The 24,612-nt window shown below is 45.3% G+C and overlaps 2 protein-coding genes across 5 annotated transcripts in view; one reads left to right on the forward strand and one right to left on the reverse strand.

Moving 5' to 3' along the window:
• The window catches only part of LOC308584558 (uncharacterized protein), a 35,788-nt gene extending 19,975 nt beyond the window's left edge, over window positions 1-15,813 (forward strand). For 2 of the 4 annotated variants that reach the window (XM_081189296.1, XM_081189298.1), the window contains exons 11-19: window positions 165-297; window positions 870-1,021; window positions 1,245-1,402; window positions 1,917-2,085; window positions 2,301-2,381; window positions 3,485-4,424; window positions 5,133-5,328; window positions 5,902-6,077; window positions 7,147-7,402. In XM_081189296.1, the coding sequence (XP_081045422.1) occupies window positions 165-297; window positions 870-1,021; window positions 1,245-1,402; window positions 1,917-2,085; window positions 2,301-2,381; window positions 3,485-4,424; window positions 5,133-5,328; window positions 5,902-6,077; window positions 7,147-7,263 (2,122 nt within the window). In that variant the 3' untranslated portion in view covers window positions 7,264-7,402. Of the gene's footprint in view, window positions 1-164; window positions 298-869; window positions 1,022-1,244; window positions 1,403-1,916; window positions 2,086-2,300; window positions 2,382-3,484; window positions 4,425-5,132; window positions 5,329-5,901; window positions 6,078-7,146; window positions 7,403-13,843 lie in introns of those variants that run through there. The other 2 variants (XM_081189297.1, XM_081189299.1) reach the window with 2 other exon arrangements.
• AARS2 (alanyl-tRNA synthetase 2, mitochondrial) overlaps window positions 7,547-24,612 on the reverse strand; it is a 32,381-nt gene continuing 15,315 nt past the window's right edge. The window contains exons 11-22 of the mRNA XM_081189300.1: window positions 23,727-23,868; window positions 21,389-21,558; window positions 20,536-20,649; window positions 19,024-19,164; window positions 18,024-18,161; window positions 16,697-16,806; window positions 15,831-15,939; window positions 12,671-12,793; window positions 11,182-11,292; window positions 9,987-10,070; window positions 9,136-9,246; window positions 7,547-8,493 (exon numbers count right to left, since the gene is read on the reverse strand). Coding sequence (XP_081045426.1) covers window positions 8,329-8,493; window positions 9,136-9,246; window positions 9,987-10,070; window positions 11,182-11,292; window positions 12,671-12,793; window positions 15,831-15,939; window positions 16,697-16,806; window positions 18,024-18,161; window positions 19,024-19,164; window positions 20,536-20,649; window positions 21,389-21,558; window positions 23,727-23,868 — 1,518 coding nt within the window. The 3' untranslated portion in view covers window positions 7,547-8,328. The remainder of the gene's footprint in view (window positions 8,494-9,135; window positions 9,247-9,986; window positions 10,071-11,181; window positions 11,293-12,670; window positions 12,794-15,830; window positions 15,940-16,696; window positions 16,807-18,023; window positions 18,162-19,023; window positions 19,165-20,535; window positions 20,650-21,388; window positions 21,559-23,726; window positions 23,869-24,612) is intronic.

Consider the following 24,612-nt stretch of genomic DNA (forward strand, 5'->3'; position numbering starts at 1 on the left):
TTGGCTAAAAATAATACCAGCCTATTTATGTTAACACTTCTGAATGCTTAGGCTCAGTTCAGGCTTCCCAGTCTCCCTCTCTCTTTCAAATGGGGAAAGTGGAAGGCTGTTTGTTGGCTAAAAATAATACCAGCCTATTTATGTTAACACTTCTGAATGCTTAGGCTCAGTTCAGGCTTCCCAGTCGACAAGGAGCTCTTCCCAAGTACTGACTTCCTGTCCTCTCTTAACATGGCGGCATTGCTTCCTGTTGTGGATGACCAAAGGGACACAATGAGAAATGAAGACTCGAGAATGGTGTGCGTACCAACCCTTTAAAATCACAGAATGCTTGGTTCTGTTTTATTTCTGACCTATACTGTTACCCTGTGATCATAAATAACTCTCTTGATGTAGTGGATTTCTCCCTGCTGCAACCCTCCTCCCTCCCCCAGCAGTTTGATCATCCTATGGTCTGTAATTGACTAAGTTAAGGTGACTTGGTATTAGGGACTTGTGGGAAACTCGCATGAGAATTTGGGGTGAGCCAGGTCTCTTTAAAGCAGGGGGTGGGGAAGCTGTGCCCCCAGATGTTGCTGGACCACAACTCCCATCATTCCTGACCATTGGCCATGCCAGCTGGGATTGTTGGGAGCTAGGATTCAGTCACATCTGGATAGCTGCAGATTCCCAATACATGCTTCAAGGCTTTCACTGGTAGTCGTGGTGACCAAGTATGTATTTAGGGTTACTCAGCTTTATCAAATAAGCTGAGTTTCAGAGAATCTGGACACAGTTCTAGCCCTTGTTCCACTGCATCTAGCAGTGAGGCCCTGAAGGAACATTTGACTCTTTGCTACGGCTGTGATATCTGTCCATCTTTGCTTCAGCAATTTAGGGGGAACAGCAAAAGTGGAATTGGTCCAAGCAAGCAGTTGGACCTCGCAGAAGACCCCTCTGAAACACTGACCACCACCCGATTTCTCCAGGTACTGATGTGTGACCTGGGGGATGGGGATGGCTTTCTTCACTACTTGACTCGGTGAGTTATGCTTTTCTTAGCAGCATGAACATTTACTGTTCTTTGTCGGGGGTGTGTGTGTGTTGCTTCCTATTTGTGAACCAAGGGAGGATATTCACTTGTGGGGAATGTTTTTGCAGCCTTGTGCAGACCAGCTGCCTCCTTATATTCCTGGTTTTATTGGCGGCATTTTTCCAGTTCTCTGTTAAGCTAAGGGAGGCAGCTTTCCTGGTTTATCGTTCAGGTTTGAGGATCCTCAGAAGACCCATAACCTGTTGCTGTGGAGGAAGCTGAAGCTCTATGAAGCTGCATGGGCGCAGGAGGCAAGCCAGTCAGAAATTCACCATATTGCTTGGCAGATTTTTCAGACATTTATGGCGTCTTATGCAGGATGCAACACAGGTGAGCTATCCATGAATGTGGAGCAGCATTTGTTACCTCTGCTCTGTCATATGCCTCTGAGATGGCAGGAACCTAGGTCTATTAGGAGTGAGAACCCTTTGATCTGTTGAGGGCCACATTCCTTCAGGGTTTATCTCTTGGGGAACACATGCCAGGGATGGGAAAGACCACAGTCAAAATTGCACCCCTCTCTCTCTCTCTCTCTCTCTCTCTCTCTCTCTCTCTCTCTCACACACACACACACACACACACACACACACAGAGGAATTTGAGAAGGGTGTTCCAGAGAGAGAAGTAGCAGGTCTGCAGCATACACACCAAATCCTTAAAGCAAAACACTTTTTCCCCAAACCCTGGGAATTGTAGTTTGTTAAGGGTGCTGGGAATTGTAGTACTGCATGGGGAAACTTGGTGTCTAAGTAATAGCTCATCCAAAGAACTGTCATAGCAAACCTGCACTTTGAAGATGGGGGTCTTCAGCCAACCTTGTGTTCTGCTTCTCCTTTCCTTGCAGGGCTTAGCTCCCTTATACTGGAATACATCCAGCATCTTGAGAGGATGCTTTCCTTTGGCAGCGAAGACCTGAAGCCTTCCACTTTTGAACCAGTGGTTCCCTATGTTCTGGCTGTTCTGGATGAGATGTGGCTCCATTATCTTCGCCATGAAGTCACAACTTTCCTTGAGTGAGTCCCAAGCTGTCCTACACTATCCCACCATGTAAGATGGTGTAGTCTGAGTTTAAACCCAGTTGTTGCTTTATTAACAAAATGGGTTTTGAGAGTCAATAAAGAAAACTTTAAATATCTTTTTCCCAGTCAGCCAGTGCTCTTTGCAAATATTTTTTAAGCTCTTTGATTGTAAAAGGGGGGAAATTGCCATCTAATTTTCTTTTTTGCAGATACTGTGTACCGGAATCTCATGGCGATGACCAAAGTATCATGAGTGAAGGCGATAGAGTAAAACAGGAGGGAAATGAGAGGTAATACATAATGCTGTGGAAACAAAGGAGCAACTTAGATGCTGAATTCTATTTAGTAGAGGCCTGGATTTACGAAGATGCTGTTCTGTTAGCCTCTGTGCCCTTACAATATCCTAATTCATAATCTAATGAATGAAAAATAATATCTGGGAAGAAAAAGGTACTGAAATATACTCAGAGTCGAGAGTGGATTTCATGCTCTTTATTCAGCTCATAGTGGTGAGGAGGGAATGAAAATCCCCTCCAAGTATCTGCTTTAGATACATTATTTACACAATGGGCTGCACATGATTGGCTAATTCCGGAATTCTCCTGTAGGCCAATCAGGTTGTGGATTCACTTCTATCTGGAGCTGGATTGGGTGGCTCCTGCCGACCAATCAGACTGCTGCATTCTGAATCCTATTATTCTAGGACCAATCAGACTGCTGCAGTTTGGATCCTATTCAACTCAGTACATAACAGGTACCTAAAGTTTTTTGGGTACCAGCAAATGCCTAGCTTACCCCTGGGTTTGCTGATAACCTTTCCATTATGTGGAACTTAAAGTGTAGCAGAAGCTATTAACGGGGCGGTTTTCAACACAATCTAAAAGTATTTCGCTTATTGTGAATTCATTTTCAGTTTATATATTTGAGAGAGAGAGAGATTCTAGCCCTCATAGGTGTGAAGGAAAGTTTGAAAATACATGTGCAAAATCTGCAAATGGAGCTTGGTCAAGGCTAATGAAATGAAAGAGCAGGGTTTGCTTTCTCTGCCAAGCTCTTATCTCCCTGTCCAGATTGCTTTCTCAGGCCATCCCCACCCATCTTTTGACCTTTCCCACCTCACTCAGTGCCCAGATGAAACCCAAACTACTGCAGTCCCTTTACATTTTGCAAAAATAAAATAAAATGCATCATTCCTTGGTGATTTATTCTTAAAATGTAATTTGCATTTCATTGATACACCTCTGGAATATAGTTCTTCCCCACCAAGTCCTCTGAGTGATAAATATTTATGGGCTAATACTTTGCAAGCAGGGAGGCTTCATATCGAACGATAACGTGAAGCTGTGATTCCCGAGCCCTGCAATGATCCTCATTTGTGTGGCCCTTCCTGCAGGATAAAGAAACAGAGGCAGAATGCCTGGCCACACCATGACCAAAAAGGCAGAGGGAGACACAGGAAAAGAAGCAGGAAGAAGGCAGCCATGACGTCTCACTGCACAGGAAGTGCTGCTGAGCAAGAGACAACAGGAGAGAGGTCAACAAGCCCTCAAGATGCGCCCACCCCTCAAAATGCACCCGACCTGCTCAGCAACGCTGTTGTTTTAAATGTTTATAGGAAGGTGGCTCATAAAATTCAGGGTGTGGCGCTGCAAAGGATTCTGGGGCTGCTCCAGGAAGTGGAGGCTTGCCAGGATGCTGCCCAGAGTGAAAAGCGCCTGGGTTGTGTGGCGAGGCTTCTAGAGATCTGGGACAAGCCAGGGCCTGTGGGATCAAGTGCCTGCTTCCCAGAAGAGCTGAAGATGAGGTTAAAGAAGGAGGTAGCCGGGGGAGGGATAAGTGACTCCAGCTGGAAAGAAATCCGACTCTCTTTGCGTTCCTTTCTGGCCCCTGCTTTTGAGCAGTTCTGGGATGAAGTGAGTGAGGGGCTGAGGAAGCATGGGATGGAGTCCTCCGAGATCCCAGAGGAGCGCTGGGGGAAGCTGGAACCGTTCCTACACTCCATTGCCGCCAAAGTGGCTCTCAGGCGTTTAAAGAGCCAGAAAGCTCGCGATGGATCAGCAGCCACAGCTCAACCTGTTAAGGGGGACAAGACCTCTTTCTGGCAGTCCCTACGGAAAGCCGCAGAGGGCTGGCCCACCATCGAGATTCTCCATTTCCTCAAACACCTCCAGGGGCATGGCCCCCCTGTGCTGGAGAGCGGCCTCCATTTTCTCCTGGAGGTGCAGAAGTTCAAGAATGCCCACCACGCCTGGCCTGACATGGCTCTTCTGAAGAAGAAAGTCCATGTGATACAGGACTGTTTTCTCAACTCTCAGATTGAGCCCCGGCTGCAGGTACGACACCTTTCCTGGGTAAGGGGCAGCAAATGTGACAGGGACAGCGCGTGCAAGGGGCAAAGGCTCCCTATTTTATACCTCCAAACAAGAGGCGTGGCAAGGGAGCAACACCTGCTGTATTCTTTTCTTCCTTGAGCCTGCTCCTAAAGGAGTAAATTTGGGAAGGGAGGTGCATTCAAAGAGCTGTTTGACAGTGGACCAGACTTCCTAGGGAGCAGTGGTTTTTATTACATATTTTGTGTTTTTATCTTGCATTTTTATGCCGTGAACTGCCCTGAGCTCTACCGATGAAGGACAGTATACAAATTTAAATAAATAAATAAAAGCTAGTAGCTTTGGGCAAACCCGTTGTTGGTGTTGCCTGCAGATCAGTAATTCCAAAATAATTAAATGCTACTATCAGTCTCCTGCCAGCAGAATTAATCTCAGCTTCTCACAGTCCCTGACTCATTGCATCTGGGGAATGCCTTGCCTGAGCGCAGCTGCTGCCTCTCAGCATTCGGGCAGAGAAACCAGATTATACCCAAACAGAGGCCAGAGTAGTACGAAAATGGTGTGAGAGAGAGCACACACGCTTGACCGCAAATTAGTGCTTCTGCTTTACTCTGCTGTTGGAAGAGCCGTGGGCAGGGAGGATGTTTCCTGTGGGTTATCTTGGCATGCTCCCAAGTCCAGGATGCTGAATGTGTGCTTCCTGCCCTCCAGGTTGCAGTGGATACTCGGAGGCTGGGGAGAGCTATTCGGGCAGCTGAACAGGCCGTCCAGGAAGAGATTCCAGTGCCGCCTCCAAGCTTGTTTGATGAGTTGAAGGAGTCAGTCTTTAATATTCTGCTGCCGTACTGGGCCGCTTTCCAAAAACACTGGCTCAAGCAGTCCCCTGCGAGTGCACAAAAAGCCCCAGGTGGGTTTATTTTCACTTGGAAAACAGAAGAAAGAAAATGGCAAATGTCCATGCAGAGATCCTGCCATTGGTGTGTGCGCGTGCACATTAACATAGGCAATCCCTGTGGCAAAACATGTTTTGCGCTCCTGGTTGATGTGTGGGGAAAGTTAAGTGCAGTTGTGTAGTACTAATGCAAAATATACATAAAGTCCTAGGTTCAGTCTCTCCGCTGGAAGGATCTCACAAGTGGGAATGCTGGAGAAGACCTCCAACAGAGGCAGCAGATGGCTGGCTACTGCCAGGGTAAATGGGCCTGGTCTCAGTAGCCCGCTAGTCTAATTCAATCTTAGAAAAATGCTTCGGCCTCCTGGCAGAAAGTCCACAAGGCTCCCACTTTCAAGACAGTAAAAGTGCAAGTCAGCTCTGGCCAATTTCTGACTTTGTCTTTGTCTTAGGGCATAGCGTGTTTCATGGAATAGGGAGTAAAGGTTGCACAGTAAAAGCTCTCCAGAGTACCGTAACACCCATGTGTTTTACCAGTACATCACACTGAGAGAAGAAACAGCTTTGATAGGTCTTCCCTCTCTGCAGTGTTGAGAAATCAGCTCCTCCTCCAGAAGAGGCGGGCCATGCTTGAAAAGGTGCAAGGGCCACCAACACAGCTTCTTCAACTGCCACCGCTCCAGCGGCCCAGGGAAGTCCAGCAAAGCAGGGGTCAGGAGGGCTTTATTTACACTTTCTCCATCAGCAAAGGCCTCACGCTACAGGTCAGTATGCGGCATTGCACTCTTTACCGTTTCCTAGGATTCAGTGGCTTAGAATACTGGGAGAGGAGTGAAAGTACAAACCAATCTGGCAAGAGTGTTGGCTTTTCCCTGCTAAGTGATACAGGCTGATATTCCCGCAAGCTGCTGCTCATCTAAGAAAGTAGTTCCTCCTCTGCAGCAACTCAGAGCATCACAAGACAAAGCTATCACAAAATTTGGTACAGCCAAGAATTGTGATAACAGCTCCTGGGTGTTGCACAAACAACCCTAACCAGCACGTTCAGTTGCTGTAGTTGAGAGTTATGCTGCCACCAAGTTTTTTTCCCCTTTTACACCCAGATGACTATGCCTGGCAGCCTGTTGCAAATGCAGTCTCTGGTTCGTTTTCACACTCAAAGGGTGCCAACAATAGATATAATAATGGTAGTATTTGTTGCCTTTGGAATTAAATAGAATGTAACAGAATAGCCGAAAATGTAAACAGTTCATTGCAGGCTTCATATGTGTGAATGGCATCAAATGCAAGAAATTACAAGCAGTTTTGGAAGCAATGTATAGGACCACTTGCTGGAAAGTTTATGTCACTATTGACATAATTGAATAGTCACTATTGAATGTCACTATTCAAGGAAGATTTTTAGTCCCATGAGCCTACACTAGAGAGCAGGAGCAGATGAATTGAGTTGATCATCTCTCAGAATGCCTACCCTCTGTTGTTGTTTTTTATGGCCTCATAACCTGGTCTTTTGGACAACATTTTTACATATGCAATAGTAGTAATCTTTAATGGGTTGTAGTAGTTCTGCAGAGAATACCATAATCTGCAAATGACCCAACACTCAGGAAGTGTCTGAAAAACGTGGGATTCCTTGTTGCAGAGCAGGGATTATAGCAATATCTGCAGGGTTCCCCATCCCGGTTGCAGGGAGTTGAATTTTGGTGGTCTAAAAGCTTGTATGTGTCAACTAGGTATTGCCCTGCAGTTGTTGCAGAAACATTGAGGCACTCCAGTGTCACTTTAGACTAGAAAATGATAATACACTAATACAGTAACTGCTTTTCTCCTTAGGGCATGAGCAAAGAACTCATGAGTCACAGCAAGACTAGCTCTTCTGGGTTTCAAAACAGGAAGAGGTCAACTGGATTTCAGTTTCCCTCACTTCCTAATGTGCCGGTGCTCACTTGACCATGAAAGAAGGTACCGCCATTATTCAGATCCCAAGACTTTGCATGAATGCTGAGTGGCAGCCAGAAGCTACAATGGAGCATTTTAGAATGATTTCCCCCAAAAAAGCTAGCTTGATGTAACAGAGGGGCACCCAAGAGCAAGTTCACAGCCAAGATGTTGTGCAGATGAGAACATGTATGTGTTGCATGCACACATGTACTCCTTGCTGGTGGCCAGGAGGATATCACAGAAAATGTAACATATGGGAGACAGTTGAAAATGGGACAAAATAAAGATTAAGTAGCAGCAATAGGCTTCATTTTAATTAGGCAATTAACAGTTTGTTGGTCACAAAGCTTTTTTCCCTATTAGATGAAAAGGTTACTATGCATTTTGGGGAAATTATAATAAGATTCAGAGTCTCGAATATGACTTTTGATGGTGAAAGTTATCTAGGCAATATAGAAACAATGATTTATGTAAAGTAGATTTCCTTCGTATATTGACAGAATTTCCTGATCGAAAGATCTGCATAAATAAAACAGCACAGGGCTGAAACCTCTGTTGCTAGACTGCTGAACAAACCTATATGCACAGTATGATAGCCTTAAACTATGTTGGAATCAGCTCCATTGAACTTATAGGCCTTGGTCTCCTGGGAAAGAGAGTTCCCATCTTTCCTCATCCCAAAGTGAATCACGAGTGTGCCTCTCTGCTATTCATTATCATAATGGCAATACTGTAGTTACTTTCCTTTCACCAGGGTGCCCTCAGCCTCATTGATGGTCAGATTCATTATGTCACTGTCTGCTACCTTCCTCTGCATTTATGGGACAGCCTTGCTCCTCTCACACCATTATCTGCAAATGCAATAATAATGCTTCATGAAGGACCAGATGGGCAAGTCCAGACTCTTCTGCCACCTCAATATTGCAAAAGAAGCTGCAGTCCAAGACAGATCTACTGGTCTGACTACAACAGGTGCTGCTTAGTCCCTGTAGACAGATCTTGTTAGCAATCGCAGCCAAGCAACTGTCCCATCTCGGTGTTCTTGCACAGACATGTTGACCTTGCAAGCAGGAATCAGAGTTTGCTCTTTGCATATTCCAGAGCTGCTGTCAGAACTCCTTGCAAGTCACTGGTTGTCCCGCTGCCCCTGGCTACAACTCCAGAACCACCTGCCTTGCCTCCCATTTGAGTGCAGACAGCCAGGGCCCAGTCAGCAGCAGAAAACACCGGCAAGGAACTCTGGGGAAGAAGACCAAAGAATGGAAAAATTAGCTGAACTGCCAGGAATGGCCCAGTAGAGCAAATATGTAGGCAACTTGGTGTTAGTCATTCCAGTTCTGGACTTTTGTTACTCAAAGCTGATAGACTGGCAACATTACAGGTGCAAAACCTTACATTCACAGAATGTGCAAATTATGCACTCTTTATGGATTCACTGCACACATGCAGAATCTGTATCTGATACAGAAATTTGCATGCAGAAACTTTAGATTTCCTTAAAGTTCAGAACATGGGGTTTAAATGTCCTCTTCCATGGCTATGATTTCTTGCACCTCTATGGTTGTCTAATTTCAACCTCTATCCTTCTTTTTGCAATTTCTCCCATTTAGGCCGAGTACAGAATTTGTCTTTCCTTGGTTGTGAAACCTTATCTAGACCCAATCAAGGAAAGACCATCAAGCAGTGGGATTTGTGTTTTCTATTTATTCAAACTGTTATGGCAATGACCGTTTGCAACGATTTTTCCACCACAATGAAAGCACAAGTGCAAAATTCAAAATTTATGTTCTGCAATAGGAAATAGTTACAGTATGAGGCTTCTGCATTCTATGCTCCAGAGAACAGTGGCAGCTATTAGCCAAGTGGTAGGATCCTGCTTACCTTGGATACCTGGCAGGCGCAGAACACCTGTCCAGAAGCTTGTGGACTTAGCAACATCACTGAGGACCCTGGTACCTTGTCACATAACTGGTTGACCACTTTCATCAGGACCTAGAAAGAGCATAAGTTAAAATAAAATCCCTTATGTTTGCTACACTGAAATGCTCCCTCAAAGACCTGCAATGTTATATATACAATTTTGATTAAGAAGGTTAAGCATATGAAAAACCACTGGAAGTTAAAAGTGTATTTTGATGTTCTGAAGTGTTTCTGGTACACTTTGGGCAGCCTATGGGGAACTGGATGATAATAGATGCAAAAAAGGAACTTGTACAGTGGTTCCTTGGGTTACAGATGCTTCAGGTTACAGACTCTGCTAACCCAGAAATAGTACCTTGGGTTAAAAACTTTGCTTCAGGGTGAGAACAGAAATCGCACGGCAGGCCCCATTAGCTAAAGTGGTACCTCAGGTTAAGAACAGTTTCAGGTTAAGAACGGACCTCCAGGACAAATTAAGTTCTTAACCCGAGGTACCACTGTACTGGTTATGGGGAAAGAAGGAAAGAAGGAAAGAAAGAAAGAAAGAGGGAAATTCTCTTCAACAAAAATCTTCAGAGCATGCCAGCAAGCCCACCCTCAACGGATGCCCAATATGCTGAGGAGCTCAAGGTTTACCTTCTCTCTGGCCTTCCAAAATCCTTACAGTATCGTCAGCTGTGAGAGCTGAGCTCAAGGAATGATCTGCCACAACAGGACAAGTTGGACTTGCTCACAGGTAGCTGATCCAGCTTGGCCCTTGTTGCCTGTTCCCCTTGCTTTCCAAAAGAAATGCACAACTGGTAGAAACTTACTGAGGGCGATTCAACAGGGATGGTATCTATGATGACTGGCTGGTTGGAATACTTGGCTAGCAGGTCATCTGCTTTCTCTGCAGCCTGGAAAAAAAGGGGGGGGGGGAATGCAGTCAGCAGTGCACTGTGTAGCAGACATAAAATTTGTGCCATAGGGAAGAAAATGCTTCCAAATGCACATCCACATCTCTGCCAAGCACCATTTTAAAAAATGATGCCCAGGGGACATGCCTGTTTTGCCCAAAGGAGCCATTCCTAGCAACAATTTTCCTAGGTATCTTAAGGGGGATGGGACAGGAAAATTTAGCACCCGTTTACACCTTGGCTTCTTTAGTGAAGCTGCACTTATTTGACCAAAACCATTGCCAAGTTTGGTAAGGACTGCTCTTCTCTTTCAATATGGAGCTTATTTAGGAATCTTCCTAAAAATTTAATGTTGCTCCTTTTAATGAGTACTATCTAACTGTTCTGGCTGGGAAGTTAGATTTGAAACAGGCAGGCAGTATATGTCAGAAATTTCAGTGTCCAGGGGTTAGAGGAACCAACTCTGCTCTTTCTGCTTCAGGCTCATGGCACGCCCAGCTGTCATTTCACCACAGCTTTCTTTCCTCTCAAGAAAGCTAGCATCCATTCTGAAAGAGCGCCAGATTTGGCAGAATCTCCAGTATCAGAAGAGATGTAAAACAGTCAACTTAAGCAAAAAATTTCAAGTTTATATAAATGTGGAATTTTTTTTGCATAAATTTGTTTGCAAAAAAATTGAATTGAGTTTTCTTAGTGCAAATGTTAAGCTTTTTTGATACAAAAGAGTGAAGAGTACACAACAAGCAGCGTGCCAGACTCTCCATTCATTTCTCCCTGACACGCACACCCTGCCTCTCAACTGTGGCAAACGGAAGGCCAACCAGCTCTAGGAAGCTTCCTTCCTTCATGTATGCCAGAAAGAGCACTCGGTTCTTCAGAGCCCTGGGTGTTCAGAGCTCGAGGGGAACTGTGCTTGGAAGCCATTCATCAGGGAGTGGACTAAGCTTGCTTTAAAAGCAATTGATTTAGAACATTAGATAACAGAGCTGCTTAGAGTTCTTTTTCTCTACAGAAAAGTTTGGTAATAAATTCACTCCTTTGAAAAGGACAAGCTTCCCATACTTCTGTCATGCCTGCAGATTACAAGGTTGATCTGCTGCTGGATTCTTACCAGTCTGATTTCCAGTTTTCTAACTGCTGTGTTGGCTGTTCGCTGCAGAGTTTTAAGAGTGGCCTGCAGCTCTCTTTTCTGCCACTGAGGTATTGTGGTACTGTCCACGATCTGCAAAACAAATTGGCTCTGTTACCTGTACTTGCTTGTGACTGCCGGGGGGGGGGGAGGGGAGGGATGAAAAGATGCTCCAGGGATGCAGCTGAAGAGAGGAATTTTGACTCCTATGACCAGAAGAATGAAGCCTGTCTCCTAGCAAAAGAGCCTCAATTACGACTAGCCCTTTGGATGTGATGGACATGCATGCAAAGTATGAACCATGTAGTACATTGCAGTGCTATCAACTGAGAGCTCTCCAATACTGGAGCTGTGCTCCTGTTACTGGTCATTATTTTATTTAAAAATTAAGGGAAGGGAGGATAGGACAGTGGCAGAAGTCACTTAGACGGAAGAAGAGGAGACAAGGAGGAGGAAGAACAAAAGACCATGAAAGTTGCATGTGATTTTTAGGTAGCACTATATACTTCTGATTTTATCACATATTAACCCCAATATCTCCCCAAAATGCTGATGCTATAAAAAACATAAGGGCACATTGGTGGTGGGAGTATTATTCAGTGGCAGCTATGGTGTTCCTAGAAATTAAATTAAATTTAATATAACAAAACAAGATTATTATTTTTAACTACATTTATATACCACCATTCTCATAGAATTGTTGAAAATTGACTAAAAATAAAAGTGCACTAGAGGATAAACAAAGATTCATATGCAACTACTTGGCAAAAATTATTTTGTATATAAATGATGGTAACAATGTTCAAATGACTCCTGTGAAATACGATACTGTTTGGAATCGTTACTAAGTTTTCAGCTTCAAGTGAGAATTTTGTAAGACCTTGAGGACAGTATTTTAATATACTTTTTTAAGCAAATCTTTTTTAAGAAAAAGAATGTTACCACCCTCCAGCATAAATAACTATTGTTTTTCCCCACAGGGATTGTGAATGAAATGATCCAAATGTGTATTTTTTTGGGTGGTGGTGGTGGTGTATTTAGTTTTCATTCAATTGTGTGGTGTGTTTTTTTATGTCACTGCATTATATGCTTTTGATCAAATAAAAAGAAATACCAATTAAAAAAACAACAACCCAAAACCCAAAGTGGAGGATAGGCAGTGTTTTATTTCTATTGCGCAGGGCCATGCAGATGGGCTTTTGAGGGAGGGAGTTCATAAGACCTCAACATATTCTTCATTACAGGGCAGAGCACCCAGACACCTCACCCTCTATGCCATGAAACACAGGGCACTTCAACCAGGCTGATACGGTCACTAGAAGGTGAAATAAAAGCCCCTTCAGGGAAAGTTAGCCATTATTTCAACTTCAACAGGAATCCTAGAACGAGGAATGAGCAGGGAAACACGTCCTCAAGAAGCATTCGAAAACCTTTCTTGAGCCCTTGTTAGGGGGAGGGAGAAAGTACTCACAATGGTCAGCTGGCCAACTTCTTTGGAGAGTCTCTGGGCCTCGTTGATCACGGTTCCTCCCAGTTTCACTCGCACCGTGAGGGAGTCCACTTCCTTAGCCAAAGTCTGGCCAGCTTCCCGAGCCTAAGAGAGTAATAAAAATGTCTGACCCCTTTCGGCAGAAACCATACAAAGGGCAAGGGGTTGTGTTTGCAATTCAAAGGGCATAACCATTTTCAGTCACAAGCCTGTTGGGAGTTTATTTCAGGGGCTAGAGCCCTGGGCATTGTGCAATTACTAGATTAGGTTTATGTGACTGCTAATTAACTTTGTTGAGCTAGAGATAGTATCTCAAATTATGCTGGATATTTGTCACCACTAATACATGCTGGCTCAGAAACAAAGCGAAAAATAGGGAGGCAGATCCTTTTCAGAAAGTGCTCAGTGACAGAGTGAAATTAGAGTTATTTCCCCCCACACCAATTTGCCTTTGGGATTATTTGATATACCACACAGGGAGCACACAATCCCCTCAGAAATTGTAGCCTATGGCAAGAGAAAGAGAAGCGCCTTCTGTGAAGTCAGTCTACTGGTCCATCTAGCTCAGTACTGACTGACCCTGACTGGCAGCAGCTCTTCAGGGTTTCAGACAGGGGTCTCCTCCAGCCCTACCTGGAAGGACCAGGGATTAAACCTGGGACCTTCTGCATGCAAGTGTGTACTCTGCTGCTGAGCTGTGGTCCTTTGTTGCTGAAAGCTACCCTGAGAACACGTTTATAGGAAATATATGGTTTTAGGGAGGACACGGCTATAGGGAGCCATGACACACACCACTCCCTATCCAGGCAAGCAGGATGACTTCAGCTCAAGGACACATTCCAGCTAGGCAAAAGCACTGAAGGAAGGGGTAGAGAGAAAGGGCAGTGAGGAGTCTGGTCTGGGAAGAGTCCCAAGGGCCAGAGAGACGTATTAAGCCCCGGGGCCCGAGTTTCCTCAACTGTTTTAAACAAGTAGATAAATATTTGTGGCATTCATTCCACAAATTGTGGTTTTGCACAAAGATAAAAGGCACACGGGATGGATAAAAAAAAGAGAGGAGCCCTGATGATTCTATTTGTTTTACTGATCTGCTCTTCATCTGATCGGTTCCTATCATAATGAGAAGCTGATCTCATTTTCCTTCTCGCCTGCTAGGCTCCATGCGACCGAAAGATGGAAGGGAGCCAATCCACTTTCTCCAGCTCTGAAGTAAGCTAGTATTTCAAAGACCTTGATGGTGCCACCAAATTAGAAAATCAGAGGACAAGAGAAAGTCAACCACTTCTAGACGAGGTTTCTGGTTATACAGTATGCCCATCGACGCTCCTCAGCAAAAAGCCATGTCCTTTTTAAAAAATGAAAAAAGCTTGAGCTGTCACAAATTTCTGCCACACTTTATATGTATACTCAAAGCAGAAGATCAAAAGAGTCCAGAATAACCAACTGTGTGAACAGGCCTAGCAGCTGCTGGAGCAGCTTCTTGCTGGAAACCACGGGAGGGGAGGGTGCATTTGCGCTCATGTTCTGCTTGCATCCGGCTGGCCACAGTGAGAACAGGATTCTGGATTCGATGGGCCATTGGCCTGATCCAGCACTCTTATGTCCTTAATTAGGAAGCACCCTAACAGCTTGGTCTTTACCACTCAACTATGCAGTACTGTTTTCTGCATGATTTGTGTGCTACATCTGGGACAGGGATGGGGAACCTGTGGCCCTCCAGATGCCGGGGGGGGGGGGAGAGAGACTCCATTTCTCATGAGCCTCAGCTCATGTCAGGGAAGATGGTCGTTGTAATCCAGCAACACCTGGGGGCAAGGGGAGAAGAAGTTCCGCTCCCCTGACCTAGGAACAGTATGCAAATAGCATTCTACATCAAAGCGGTTGTCCGAATCTGCTTGGACCAACAGAAGAATTAAGCTCCAGTTGCAGGAAATCAGTAGCTGTAGAAGCAGAGCAAGCACATAATTGCCTACTCTGGCTTCTCGCTGCAAGATGTGCTTTGAGTTATCGCTGTAGCTGCTTCCATCTGCTTAGCAAACACAAGCCTGAATGAGAACAGCTCCCTTCAGAAATAAACATAAAAGGGAGCTGCAGGTGAACATGAACCACTGACACAAAGCTGCCTCGGGTCAGCGCTTTCAGTAATCTGGGCCAGCCTGCCCTGAAGCTTTCTCTCCTCCGTGGCAGGCTGAACCTTGTCAAAAATGTAACAGTGGAGGAGATGACTAGACAAGCAGCACAAGTGCCAGAGCAAAAATACGACTCTCAGGAATAATGTAATCTTTTGCTGCCAACAGCCAAGGGGAGGGAAGACAATGCTGCTTGCCCACCTAGCAGGCACCTAAGTTCACGGGACCTTTTTGCTCTGAAGCTACCAGATGCAGTTAGTGATCAGCAAGAGCCAGAGCAAAATAGGAATGACCACCAAAGTTTGAGGGGGTGGGGAAAGAGAGAGAAGAGGGGTCAAGGGAATCAAAATAAGAGAAGGAGAAGGAGCTATTAGTCAAAAGCTAGCTAACGTGGAATGCTATGACCCTGTTTCAAAAAGGAAGTGGAGTACTACAAAAAGCAGCAGTAGAAAAGGATGTTGAAAGAGCTCTGTTTGTGTCTCACAATGTGCTTGCTCAGTCCTGGAAGACATCTCCTTAATGGTCAGAGCCAGAGAGAGACCTGTATGAAGCTTCCAGTAATCAGGCAGAGAAGCTTCTATGCCCTGCAGAAGCTCCTTGTTTGCTTATACACTCTCTCTGTGGTCTACCCTACTCGCCACCCATACAGAATGACCCCACTTGCTTTCACAATCACAGCCTCTGCCACAATGAATGATAACACAAATGAGGCGAACTTGCCTGATTGATTGATTCTGAGTTGCTGAATTTGGAGATGGCAAGGGTGAAGCAAGGGCACAAGGTTCTGGCATTCCTGCCGTGAGATCAGGGGTGAAGGCCAACCAGTGCATCTGCTTGTGAGCAGCAGAATAGAGGCGACTGGTGAAAAATAATTGCAAGTGTTTGTGATTGCGGCAGGCAGGCGGGTGAAGCACTCTAGGAGCCCTCTGAAGATCTTGCAGTGAAGCAGAGCAAAAGAGCAGCAGACAACCTGTGCACATCTGCAACATCAGACAAAAGCAATCCAGCCTTACTTGCTTGGCTTGCTCTCTGGTCATTGCAACAATATGGCTGATTCCTTTAACCAGCTGCCGCTCAGAAACGATAGTGAAGTCTTGTACATCTCCTGTCTGCAGAAGGTGGCTAGACAAGAGAAACAAATGGCAGGTGTCAGCATTGCCATCAAATTCCCTTTTTTATTTTGGAAAGGGGTTATAACTCAATGGAAGAGTACAAGTGTTGTGTACATAAAGATTTCAGAGTGAACCCCTACCATCTCTCCCATTAAAAAGAATTCCTGGTAACAGGTGGGAAAGACCTTCAGGAGACACTGTCAGTCAAGGAAGTCCGTAGTGTGCTGAAGAGAGAGCAGATCCTGGCATCTCACACCAGCTGTTTACTACATGCAATGTCACAATTGTGCTCTTTGGATTTCAAGTGCTTGCAAGAAACGTACATACTTTATGCTCTCTGATACTCAAGTAATTCATTTGCTGGAGATGATAAATAGCCAAGGTGAAAGCAAGAAAAAATATAATTCTGCATTTCAACAGCGCTTTTAAAAATCAGCCCCTTTGCCAATATAGCAAGAATGAATCACCTTCATGTTACTAACGAAGCTACAAAGAAATGGGAAGTGGCTGACCCACCAGAATGCATTTAGTAACTACTAGGTATGGGTCTTTTAATCAACAAAAAATACTAGCTGCTTATAGGGTGGTCAAAAATCATATGTAAAACTGTATCAAAGCAATGATGCAGACGCTGGCCTTCCCCTTGGGCCTGAGGACAGCTATGATTAAGGAAGGGGAAAGAGAGACAGTTCAGAGGCACCCAGTAAAGGGTTGCTAGAAAACGTTTCTCTTATCTGAGAGAAATTAAGAGGAAGAATGACACTTACGTTCCGCAGCAGAGCTCCACGGAGGTGGACGTGGCATCTTTAGACTCCGCAGCCAACACTCTTTCCACTGGAACCCCTATGGATACTACTCGCACCAGATCTGGGTACACCTGAAAGAGGGGAGGGCAGGAAGGAAGGCAGGCTGGATTATCTGCAGAGTTATAAGGCTGTGGCAAACTAAACCAAAAGAAGCAGCTACATACTGCAGCCTGGTATGGTAGAGGTGGCCAGGGTATAGCACGCAGGCTGGAAGAGGAAGGATGGAGTGTGCTGCCTCTCCTAACATAAGAAAAGCCCGCTAGAATCAGGCCAATGGCCCATCTAGCACAGCATCCTGCTCTCTCAGCAACCAACCAGATGCCTGTTGGAAGCTCACAACCAGAAGCACGGGAGTGCTCTGCCAACCTGCAATTCAAAGCAAGTGGAGACAGAACATAGCCACTGTGACTACTAATGTGGAGGTGCGGCTCGTAGTCACAGTGGCCATGTTCTATCTCCAGTTGCTTGGAATTGCAGGTGGACAGAGGACAGCTGTCGAATCCTCTTTTACAGCCATCCAAGTTGGCGGCCATCACTGTCTCCTATGGGAGCGGGTTCCACAGTGAATGACGACGTCCTTTCACCTGTCCTGAATCTTCCAACCGTTAACTTCGTTGGCTGTCCACGAGTTCTAGTGTTAGGACAGAGGGAGAAAAACTCCTCTCTGCCCACTTTCTCCATGGCATGCATCATTTCACGAACTTCTATCATGTCGCCTCTTACTCGCCTTTTCTCTAAACTCATATGGTTGCAGTACTGCAACCTTTCCTCATAGGGGTATTTCTCCATCCCCTTGATCACTTAGGTTGTGCTTTTCTGAACCTTCTTCCAACCCTGCAGTATCCTTTTTGAGGAGAAGTGACCAGAATTGTACACAGTATCCTAAGCGTGGCTGCCCCGTAGATTTGTGTAACAGCATTATGATATTGGCAGTTTTATTTTCAGTTCCTTTCCTAATGACCCCTAGCGTGGAATTTGCCCTTTTCACAGCTGAAGCACACTGAGTCAAGCAGAGAAACCAAGTGGATTGTAGGAGGAGGGAAGCCCCTTCCACCAGCCTCCAGAAGTCTAATAAATCATTTTTGCAGGTTAGTTTGTAGGGTTATTTACAAGGCTAGGATACAGCACTGCAAAAGCTGCATAAAGGTTGTAAACTGATGCCAGATTGTGCTCTTATGTGAAGAAGTGCTTACGACTGGACCCCACTGCGGGCAGTTTCCCTGGGTGACACCAATTGTCACCCCACCAGCTGCATGGTTGCCACTGGTCACTGTCCTCCCCGACTTACTTCATTTAGTTTCCGGAGTCCTTGCACAGCACTCGCCATCTTGATGGGGGCTTCTCCGGTATAGACCACCTCATTCCTTTTGATCACCTCCTGGATCACACTTTCTATGTCTAGCAACTGCTGTATCGTTATGGGAGCCTGGTGAAGCAGGTGATATTTTCATCAGAATGATGCAATGTTACGTGACATGAAGAATTAAGTACTGTAAGATGGCTAGAAGTCCAGAGGAATAGGTGTCTGGTCTCCAGAGTTCTATTTTGGGTCATACTTTTATGTTTCAATTTCCCCATCTACAAAATAAAGTTCTCAATGCTGATGTCCTGAACCACAGTTTTTTGAATACTCATAATCATCTTAGGCTAAGAAAAATATTGGAATTTAAATCAGTTCCTTTATTTGCTTTAGTAAAAGCACAGAGCTTCCATCTGAGGTTGGGCGAAGTCTACTTCTCTGCAGATTATCAGATATTGGATATCGCGTTCATTGCTGGCTGAGACCCTATTCTGCAGTTCCAGACTCTAAAATTAGATCCCGTGAACCACTCTTCCTCACTCTCTCCAGCTCTGTGGCTCACACAACAGTCTCTTCCACTTGCACTCACATGGAAACAGTCAAGCAAGCAAATGCAGTAACAAGCCCCTTTCTCCGTTTGTTAATTTACCACAAAGGGACACATGGGTCAGGATTACCAGCAGTTATATGTTCCTCCACCAAGGGAAGCACATTTTAAGCTGTCAGTAGTTTTAAAGGACCCTATTCACCATGGAGATATTCTGATAATTTTACCATAGCCAGGCTCGAGTTAGCCTGGGGCTCATAGAACACAAAGCAACAATCAGTCCAGTCCTAAAGCAGTAGTGGCCGGACTCCAGAGTTGCCAGAAGAAGAGAGCAACTGCTGGGCTGATGCCTGCAGCCCAACTTCCCAGATGAGCCAAACCCCCCCCCCCCCGTTGCCCTCACTGCTCTAATGTGAGCAATTTCGAGACCCCAGTAGTCACCTTGGTGCTGGTGGAGAATCGCAGATACTCAGCAGTCACATGGGACCCCTGCTGCTCCGTACCATCTCCCAAGACCTGGCGAAGCGCAAAATTTAGCAGGTGGGTGGCTGTGTGGTTTGTCATGCAGGCCAGCCTCTGGGCCTGAAAGCAAACAAAAACACAATGTTTGGGGTGAGAAAGGAGTACTAGTGGACATTGCCTGGTTTTCCTGGGCAGGGGAAGAAGAATAGGAAGATCCAGGGTTGGGGGACGGGGGAGAAAAGGAGGACACAATGAATGCATAGCACTAGCAGACTGAACTTACAAATTCATAAATCATGGTGCCTTATATTAAGTCAGACCTTGGCTATTCTAGCTGGCTCTTAGGCGGGGGTTTTCGCCAGTCCCAGTAGTTGAGATCGGTTGTAATTGGAGACTGCAGAGACTGAACCCAAGACCTCCTGCATGCACAGCATGTTGTCTGTCCATGAGCTGTGTTCCCATCTCCTCCACCACCAAGATTTCACACAGCTGTATGCAAGGGGACAGTGCCTGCACCTATAGTGAAGTCGCACCTGAGAACGAACTACTTTGCTGGCTATGGAAAGGTAGGGGAGGGAGAGAGTCAGTCTTCTAGAGTACAGCCAAAGAAAACCGAGTCCTTGTTATATCCGCAACACTTGTTTCCCAATAAATTCACAGCAATTAATTAATTAATTAAGCAGCAATTAATTAAACCCCCTGATAGCCCAAACACCAGCCATCGCTGGTTTAACACCCCACCACCTGAGCTAAATAACAAAAGCAAGCTTGGCTTAAAACAGCCTAAAAGATTCTGCATTAACATATGGGAAATCCCCGATATGACATTTCACTTCTGCTCCAGAGCTTATTCCTCAAAAGGGACTATAAATAGCAACCTCCCTCAAAGGAAACAAGGATCAAAACCACTTTACCTATTAGAAGTAAATGATTCATGAGAAGGATTTCATTGTTTTGGAAGAACTGAGTTACAGTACATTAAACTGCCCCCCCCCCCGCTAGCAACCCAGCATACAAGCCCACTTTGAAGCATTTAACAGAACTGCTGGATTAATTAATAGTCCAGTTCCCATGCATGTTTGCTTCAGAGTAAAGTCCATCCAATTCTCCCTAGTAAATGTGCCTAGGATTGCTGCTGGAACTCTGGTGTCGATTGTGCTGGGAACAAGGAACACTTCTACTGAAAAATCCATTTTTGCATATCACCTATTTTAGTGGGTGATTCTTGGGGATCTTGATTCCTGGATTTCTTAGATACAAATCAAGCTGCAACATCTATGTTTGTTAAGAATTGTAAGAGAAAGTGTGATCAGAGGTAAAATTCTGTATCTTCTGTATCTTGGTCCCCAGAATCCTCTTTCGTGGTTACAAAGCAGTATTTTCTTCACTACTTTCCTACCCAATATGATCTGCTTACATGGCATATGTGCCAGTCACGGTGCACAGCACAGAACCAGAAACTCTCTGCCATCTCCTGGCAACGACAATTACCTCATCCACAAAGAGCTGCACTTGGTCCCCGACCTTCAGGGTTTCAGAGACAATCACTTCATGTACCACATAGCCACCAGATACTTGTACAGATACCACAGGGAAAAGCATGTCCTCAAAAGGAGAAACAAGACAAATGGGAGAGTTAGCACAAATTCTCGATTTTCTTCCCAGTATGGGTTTTCAAGGGGAATAAAGGGAATTCAGGTCACTCTGGCAAGCTTGTAAAAAACATAGCAGTCTCTTAGATTCACCTCCGGGACAAACACAAAATGAGCTGCAGAAGAGACAGGCTTGCCTGTGCTCAGCATTAATGCTACAACAACAGTCTGTGTGTCTCAAGTTCCTCGCCCCCCCACCTCCCAAGGAGCTCACATGACCAATGAATTCTCTAGCATTTTTCCCAGCAGTGAGGATTTGCAGCAACCTCAAATGACCCGTGCTCAAGAGTGATCTGCTCGGCTCACTCAGGGATATCAATGAATGTGTAGGGGAATTCCAGTCAACCCTCCACGAGAGCAGGATCATCTACAACAAAGAGCTGGCTTAGGGAACAGAGGAAATAATTCACTCTGCTATTGAAGTGGTGGCGGTGCATTAACCTAGCTACAAAGTAAGAGCATCGGAATTCCCTTAGAGCACTGCTATCAAACAATAGCTTAGCCCTCTTCCTTTCCTAGAGCTCACACAGTGGCTGAGACACAGAGAAGAAAGCCTAGGCAAAGACAAGATGCTGCTCAGTGACTGGAGTCAGGGCAGAGAGTCCTCTTCAGGGAGGTCATGCCCAGCCTAACAGAACAGGCAGGAGGCTCAGGAGGTGCCTGTTTCAGTCCTGGCCAGTGAAGAGCCTTACCTGCTGTGCTGCATGCAGCATGTAGCCTTGGTCAGGTGCCTGGCCGCCCTGCTCAGCATAGAAGCAGGTTCTGTCTAGAAGGACCCCACACTGTTGCCCTCTGCCAACTTCCTTTTGGAAAGACCCATCTCTGTACAGCATCAGGACAGTGGCTTGACATGGACGGAAAACTGAAAAAAGTAAAGAAAATCACACCCCATCCTTCTCCTAGGTAGTCAATGTGCTTGGGCCACCTGGAACCCAAAACGGCCAGCCAATGCACTGCCCTTAATGTATTTATATATTCAACTGCAGAAAATGCAGGAAAGCTCCCAGTTCTTTTAGAGTCAGGTACTTCACTGTAGGAGGATAACAGAACACAGAGCCCCCAGGAGATATTCCTTGGAAACCCAAACTGCTATTCCACTAATCCGAATTCAGGATGGCTGAAGCTCATCCATGTTGTGCTACACAGGAATTCAGAACACAGCCTTAGTATGACTTATTATATTTGTTCATCTGCCTCAGGACTTACTATGAGTGGCAGTGGCCCTCGAGGGTCTGAGGCAAAGGTCTGTCACATCTCCTGTTACTCAGTCCTTTTGTACCCGAAACACCTTCAAAGTGCAGCACGATGGCAGAGACAATACCTTATTACTTTGCCCTCCACCCCAAAGCTTTGGCGGAGAGGTTTTAGGCTCATTTACATCATGTTATGCTTGGGAGACACTCTATGAGATTTGAGCAACTTTGAAACTCAATGTGCCCACCAGAAAAAGAACCTCACCCGTTTCCTATTGTGGGAGGACAGAGTCCTGGCAACCTCAAAACGGGTACATCCCTTATATAGGACAGTCAAAAACATTATTACAATAATCTGTAACAAGAAAGCCCTTAAATAAATATATTGGACTGTACAACTGCAGTCTCAGCAGCACTGAGAACGGCAGTTGTGGTCAACCTGACAGCCAATACTCTCATTTGTCTTTCCCCACAAACAGCCCTTGGCTGAGTTTTGAAACCACTGCCACAGATCAGTTGTTAAGGATCATTCTGCCTTAAGCCAAGCAATTATTTAACAATGAGAGGCAACAGCGATGAGACAAACGTAAATGGATTATGCAAACCCATTCAGCCTTTACTCTTCTGTGACAGTGACTTCTAAACCCACTTTGCGTTATGTATGAAACAGTGACACCTTGAGGCCTGCTGCAGTAATGTCAAACACCCAGCTGGCATCAACCAAAGCCATTTTTGCCCCCTGCCAGAAAGAAACCTGCTTCAATTGCTGTCCGTCAATGGAAACAGATTGTCCGACAGATTTGTATCTAGCTCAGTTTGGCAGGAGTTTAACACTCAGATACAGCAACCTATTATCTAATAGCACTCCCTGACGTGCCGCTTTTGCTGCTATGGACGCAAATCAAGCAGCAGCAGGATGGCCGCTTGGGTGTATATTTTAACCCTAATGGTCATAGCCACTGTTTGCTACTCCATGCATAAACTAAACCTAATACACACCTATCACCACGTTACACTATGCACTTTCCCCCTAAAGTGAGCTAGGAGTAGCCAACCAATGTGGTGCTCTCCAGACGTTGGACTACAACTCCCATCATCCCTTTTCACAGGCCTTGCTGTCTGGGGCTGATGGGAGTTGGGGTCCAACAACATCTGGAGGCTACTATGCTGGCTACCCCTGGACAAAAGTGTTGAACCACGACCTGGGACACCAGTGTTCAAATCCCCATTCAGGCATGAAGCTCACTGGGAAACCCTGGCAGCGGGATGCAAATGTACTCAATACAGTGCCCACAAACCTCCCTGCTGGAAAGTATGTGAAAACTGGCTTTTTCAGAGACTGGTTGCCACTTTGCTCTGCTTTCTAATAAGGGATACTGGAGGACTATAAGACTTTAAACAACAGCTAACATTTACCCAACAGTCATAGATTTAGCATATTGTGTTCATACTTTTTGATACTCAGGAAGAACAGACTTCAGCATCTTCACCATCCTTACCTTGATAATGTAATTTTTGCATATTTTCTTACTAGCATGTAAATTGCTTCCCTAAGAGTCAGGAAATGGCACAGAACACATATATGTTTGGTACACATGAACCAGTAGCCTGCTAACTTTACAGCAGATTATGGGTATTACTTTGGTGAGCTGCGGGAGCCTAAGCAGTTTCTGTGTGGCCATAGGCAGAGTTTATAAAGCAGTATGTTCTCCACATGACAAATTAACAAATATGCCTGACATATATAAGGTGAGAAGTTTCTTGGATACAAATCTGAAACCCCCATTTCTCCAGAGTGCTTTTTCATACACCTTGTTCAAGCACGGTTAGACCTTACCATATCTGCCATCCTGCCCAAGTTCATAGGCAAACTTCGGAGAGTCGTCAGTAGCAGGCACCCCATCCTGCCTCAACTTGGCCAATGAATGCAGGTCCAGGTGCATCCCAGCTCTCTGCTCCTGCTGCGGCTGAGATTTGCGCTGTGGGGAAAGAAAGGGTACAATTGGGAGAAAGCTCAAGTGCACCATTTAAAACAGGCATAGGGAAACTCCGGCCCTCCAGATGTCTGGGACTACAATTCCCATCATCCCTAGCTAACAGGACTGGTGGTCAGGAATGATGGGGATTGTAGTCCCAAACGTCTGGAGGGCCGGAGTTTGCCTATGCCTGATTTAAAACAACAGCAAAAGCTGATGAGCAGAACTCTGAAGTCTTGGGGGATCCCACAAACCATTTGGCATTAGGTTCCCTATTTGGACTCCTGAGAGTCAATGGCCCTAAAAATCAAGTTTCCACATAATTCCCACTTCAGCTTCTCTTGCTGCTGTGCAGCCCTATGAGAGGAAATAAAAATCCAAACGAAACAGCCATTTCAAAGGACAGCCCAGAATAAGAAAGGCGGCTGGATATTTTGTACTGTTGGTCAAACTTCTTGTGAACACTGACTTTGGTTTGATCTTTGACAGAATTTAGATTTCTGGGGGTATTTTACAATTAATCTTATTTTGGACTATTACAACACACTGAGGGGCGTCTTTAGAGGGCCTTACACAGCAGCCTCTATAAGCTGCTGGACCACAACTCCCATGCTCCTTGACCACCAGCCATGCTGCCTGGGATTGACGGGAGCCCAACAACATATGGGCGTCCACAGGTTTGCCAGCCCTGCCTTATAATTCCTGAAAAGTATTATTATTATTTATTATCTATTGAATGTATATCCT

The sequence above is a fragment of the Podarcis bocagei genome, assembly GCF_964188305.1.
Source record: "Podarcis bocagei genome assembly, chromosome: 3".
NCBI lineage: Eukaryota > Metazoa > Chordata > Lepidosauria > Squamata > Lacertidae > Podarcis > Podarcis bocagei.